General features: G+C 40.1%; 1 protein-coding gene across 1 annotated transcript in view; it reads right to left on the bottom strand.

Moving 5' to 3' along the window:
- Positions 1-5679, bottom strand: part of plcl2 (phospholipase C like 2) — a 45893-nt gene that overhangs the window by 20597 nt on the left and 19617 nt on the right. Inside the window, exon 2 of the mRNA XM_020609672.1 lies at positions 1697-4180. Coding sequence (XP_020465328.1) covers positions 1697-4180 — 2484 coding nt within the window. The remainder of the gene's footprint in view (positions 1-1696; positions 4181-5679) is intronic.

Here is a 5679-nt window from a genome sequence, read left to right as displayed (position 1 = left end):
TGCACTGTGAGCTGTAGGGTCTTATATAGACAGGTGTGTGGCTTTCCTAATCACATCCAATCAGTATAATCAAACACAGTTGGACTCAAATGAAGGTGTAGAACCATCTCAGGGATGATCAGAAGAAATGGACAGCACCTAAGTTAAATATATGAGTGTCACAGCAAAGGGTCTGAATACTTATGACCATGTGATATTTCAGTTTTTCTTTTTTAATAAATCTGCAAAAATGTCAAAAACTCTGTGTTTTTCTGTCAATATGGGGTGCTGTGTGTACATTGAGGAAAAAAAATGAACTTAAATGATTTTAGCATATGGCTGCAATATAACAAAGAGTGAAAAATTTAAGGGGGTCTGAATACTTTCCGTACCCACTGTAAATGTCATGATTCCAACAATATTAATGGTTACCTCTTCTATTTCAATTTACACATTTGAAGTATCTATTATATGAATTTACATTTCTTGGTTCTTCTTTCTGCCATTTCCTTTCACTAGTTAATTCCGTTAACAAAAACTGATGAATAATATTTGTTGACGACCTATTTTTCAAGATGAAAATGAAACAAACTAAATAAAGTGCAGTATTTGATAACGAGAACATCAAAATGGTTTATGTTTTTTCATTACGGAATAAAATGTAAACAGTGTGAAAGGTGGATGAATGGCCATGAAGTAACAACGATAACCTGCCGCTTCTGTGGAATCAGAAACTGTAGGCTCTGATCAGTAAAACTGTTTCTTTCACCAGCCAAACTATTGTTGAATTAACCGCTTGCTGTGTTTCACTACCATGTTATATTCAGTAACGTTCTGTTTTTGGCATTAGCGCTTCCTGGAAGATACAAACTTGCGAATCATATTCATCTACAATCATTAGCGCTTCCTGGAAGATACAAAATTACGAATCATATTCATCTACAATCTAGAAAATTACGCACAAAAACTGATGGGACACACTAGGAAGATGTAGCAGCACACCATTTGAAACAGTGAGATGTGCGGTGTGGATGTATATGTAACATTAACGTTCCTTTCAGTTATATCTTTTGTCTTGCCATCAGGATTAATGCGAGCAGTAAAAGATAAATCATTTCTAAATGCTGTAGAGATCTCACTGTTTTAATGTTCTCCAATGATTTAGCGTCCCGTCTCAAGCTGAACCCAGGGAGTGCCACTTCTACAGAGCAGAGGGAGACTGTGTGAATAAAACCGTATTTTCCGCAAACCTCACAACAGACAGAACGTGTGTAAGCATGGTAACTGTACACAAACAAGATGAAGACACTGCCTACAGTACATATTAAAAATGCTGTTTAAATGTGACAAAAACCAGACTAAAAGATATTTAGTTTTTATTGGCTAAAACTAGAAGAAATATACATTTTTGTCAAAAGACTAAAATGAAATCAAATTCAGGTGTCGAAATTAACACTGGATTGATCTGATTCAGTCAAGCTTAGTGGTTTTGTGTTTCTCTTTCCAAAGAGGGAGCTTCATTAGACAACGTGGTTGTAATCTGTGCTTGACTTGGGGGTACATTTACTCTACTCGATCTGAGAAAAGTCGTCATGCTGGAAGACGGAAGAGAAGGTTGTGCAGCTACCACATACTGTATATCCATAATGGTACTGATAGCTTCCTGGTGATGATATAAATGAATCAAATAAACACTGAATGGATGTTAATGTCTTACCTGCATGTTTTCTCGAAGGTCTGTTCCCTCTCTCAGTGGCAGGATGGCTGTTTTGAAGACGTCATCCAAAGTCTTGATCAGCAGCACTCTCATGCTAGCATACTCTCTACTCCTCTTGCCTTTTCGTACAGACAGTCCCCTTTTATGTGGTTTGCCACCTCCTCTTCGATTGGTTATGGCCACATGAACAAATAACAATGTATGTGGCAGCACTTCCCCTGTCAATGACTGTAGCGGTATATGGCGGAAACCTGGCTGGAGGCACTCAAAGGGGATTGTATACTGGCCAATAAATTCATCCCCAATGTAGTCATCATCTAGCACCACAAAGCGCACCATTACGAGCTCTGGGAGGTTAATTTGGAACTCAAAGCTCTCATCAAACAGAGGACTGTCCCCATTCTGGTTGACTGTTTTAGTCCTTTGTTCAGCACAGTCAGCTGGAATGCCGTGTATCTCCACATATACATAGGGGTCTACTACATCTCCTTTGGCACCTGAGCCTTTGGGCTTGGGGATGTTTTGTCCACTGATGATCTTGATGTGTAGGAGCTGTGGTGAAACACCAGGCACTGAATCCTTAGTGTTGGCACTAAAATATGACACCTGCTCCCTCATGATTGCTGGACGTAGCACATAGCCACAATTCCCATTCTGGCGGAACCAGCCGATGTTCAAATCCATCATCAGGCCTGGAGTCTGGTAGTTCATTGCCACGATCTGGCAACCACACTTCCAGAAATCTTGTGGATTCATGTTGCTTGAGTCAATTCGCATGGGGCTGGGGTAAACTCGTGCTAGGAACTTCTTGTTATAGTTAACAAAGTCACCTGGGAATTCACTTGCACAGCGACTGGCAAAGACCTCATTAAAAGAGCAAAGCTCCCAATGCTTCTGGCTCTGAAAAGATGTTGGGAAGTCTTTGAACATCACAGATTTACACAAAGTCACCAGATCAGACAGGTCCTTTGATAGCTGGAATTTCTTGGATACAATAGTCTGTTGTTCCGCAGACTCAATGCTCACCCTCTGAGACATCTCTGCCCCCTCATCCTCATCTGTCACCTCACCTTCAGAAGCTGTGCAGTTTGTAGGCAATTTCTTACCCTTCAGAAGGATCTTCCCTTTCAGTTCAGAGGGAGAGGGGAGGTAGCAGTCCTCAGGTTTAGGAGAGTCTAGGTGGAGCCTGTCTCCAAGGATCTTCTTTAGATGCTGAAACATGACTTTTTGCTGTTTTAAGGAGCAATGGTTTTCTAGACACAGTATCAGTGGAAACTCAGACGCAACAAAAGCATACTTGTTGATGACATCTATGACGCTGCGAAAAACAATCTGTGAGGTCATCGTATGACCAGTGTAAATGACAGGTTCATTATCAGGCCCGTCCCACACATCCAGCTCTACACTGCGGCAGCCCATCTTTAGGGCACGGATATATCCTGTCACATCTGAGGGACCTCTGAACTGATCTTCTATCAGGTATGTATTGTGGGATGAATTGATGAAATAGTGGGACAAGGGCTGGTTCATGTCTTGACAGACCGTTTTTTGTTCAGGGTCAAATATTTGGCACTCTGGTGACATAAGGTAGTTTGTGAACCCATGGAGAGAAAGCCAACCCTTGAGCTGGCTCTCCTTAGACGGCTCATATTTCTGAATGACCTCTAAGCTTGTGTCTTCACTGACTTGTGCCATGCCCTGCTCTGCCTCCAGAAAGATCATTAAGTCCTTGGTATCCATGAATTCTTTGTTGCTGGAGAACTGAACAAAGAGGAAATAAATTTCTGGCCTTGTGCAAAGATCATGAAAAACCTCAACAAACTCCTCTTTTGTTACATCAGAACCTGCTTTGTCTTTAGCTTTCTGAAGCTCCTTGAACTTCAGTTCTACTTTCACATTTTTAAGTCCTGGGTTTAGCTTTTTGACAAGCTGCACAGCAGCACATATTGTTATTTGCTTGCTGTTGTTACTGTCTGCCTCATCAAAAAGTTCACCTAGCCATGATGATTGCATGTTGTTCTGACTGTTCTCTATCATATTTAGAGTATGTTTCCCATAGGACATCAAGTACCTCAGCCCTGTGACCCATATGTTGGCTACGTCTGCAGTGTTTGCCACCAAGTCCAGAGACTCATAGTTCTCCCCAAAGATGACTGAGAATGCACAGTCCTCTGATATCTGATCATAGGCTCCATTAGTTCTAAAAGTGTCTGTATTTTTTCCTGTCCGAACCTCCTTGATGGATTTTACATCAATTCTGGCCTTTTCTGATTCCTTCTTCGAAGGCTCCCATCTCAAAGACTGCATGTCAGCATCAAGGAGAAAGTAGCGGTGGTAAATGCGTGAATTGGACCGCACTTTTTTCAGCTCAGAGCCGTCCACCATTGCGCTGATGCAGTCTCCTGCGCTGCTGATTTTCTTCTCAGTGGGCATGCTGCTGAATGATACTGTCTTTTTTCTCTCTTTACGTTGTCTTGAGCCATCCTGCAGAGAAACAGAACATTTTCATTCGATAATCTTTCTATTAACACTGAATCATAAATAGTCATATACTTAAAGACTGAGTGAACATTAACTAAACAAAAAAAAAAAAAAATCAATATAATTATCTGCTCAGCTGTATAGGTGCATTATTTTCTGGCTTGAACATGGACACTGGTTTGTCAGTGACAGAAGTTAATGCTGTTTCACATGTTCACTGCAGTTTCTTTTTACTTCAGCCTAATCAGATTTAGAGCCATCCCTTAAACTTCTCGCCTGATCCCCACACAGTTAAGATTTTTTTTTCTTCCTTTAGCATGAAGTTATTACATAAAAAGACCAAAATCCAGTAAATCCCTACAACTAAACATACCATGCTGCCTGCACTGATAATACTGTTTGCATGTTTAGTCTTTCATTACTGGTCCCTTTTTGTTCCCTCTGAGTATTTACTGAGCACAGTCTTTCTTGGGTGACTTGTGTGAGGTGCCCCATCTGTATATTATGGAGATACAACAGAGAATATCCCTCAGGAGAGTCAACTACAAGAGCCACATTTCATTTTCAGTGCACCCTGCTCTTTCCATCACTGTAGATTCCCAGTTCACACAAACGCCATTTTGGATTATTTAGACTCATCTAACAAATGTAGCACTTGTTATTCAACATATGACAGCTAAATGGTACCACTTTAAGCAAAAGGAATGCATTATTTTGTCAACCACATGATATTGCCAAGTAAAGAATTCCTTCCCTGCATTCCAGTAGAAACCCTTGATCTCAATTCTGGGGCTTAAAGAAATTCTCCAAGCCTTCACAGCCTCTTATATAATCAAACTCCAATGTGCATATTTCTCCTATTGAAGACAATAACTATGTCAGAAAGCGGTTGCCATTAAAGACAAGTTGATAAGTTGTTTCACCATGTGAACTAACCACTGCACAAGCTTAAAAGAGTAAGAAAAGCTCTTAAAGACAGCTGTCTATGACAGGTGTAAACCAGCTAAGGCACCAGCACAAAAGACACCCCGCAAACCTAAGCAGAATCATTTTGCAAAAGTGAGTTCAATGTTCATTGTTAGTTTTATTTGAGAGCATCAGTTTTAAGTAAAGAAGACCATTGTTATATTATTAGTAAGCAACAATTAATATGCTATTAACAAGAGCAAGCTAGTACATTATAAGACTATATCACACACTGTACAAGGATGCAACAGGTCTTATGGTTATCATTAACATCCCAGAAAATATATAGTATTTTGTCAACATCACATAACTTCCTAAATTCCTCTGTTGTCACAGTTTTCAAAAATCTTGGAAAAACTCTTTAATAACAGATTAGACACATTTATTGATAGACTCTGATTGCCAATATGGTTTTAGGTCGAACCGATCGACATCTCTGGCGATTACCGACCTAATGGAGGACATAACAAGTGCTATGGATGAGAGGAAATACACGATGGGAATATTTATTGACCTACAAAAAGCATTTGACAAAA

Source organism: Monopterus albus, unplaced genomic scaffold (genome assembly GCF_001952655.1).
Source record: "Monopterus albus unplaced genomic scaffold, M_albus_1.0 scaffold101.1, whole genome shotgun sequence".
Taxonomy (NCBI): Eukaryota; Metazoa; Chordata; class Actinopteri; order Synbranchiformes; family Synbranchidae; genus Monopterus; species Monopterus albus.
This window is presented reverse-complemented; position numbering and strand designations above follow the sequence as displayed.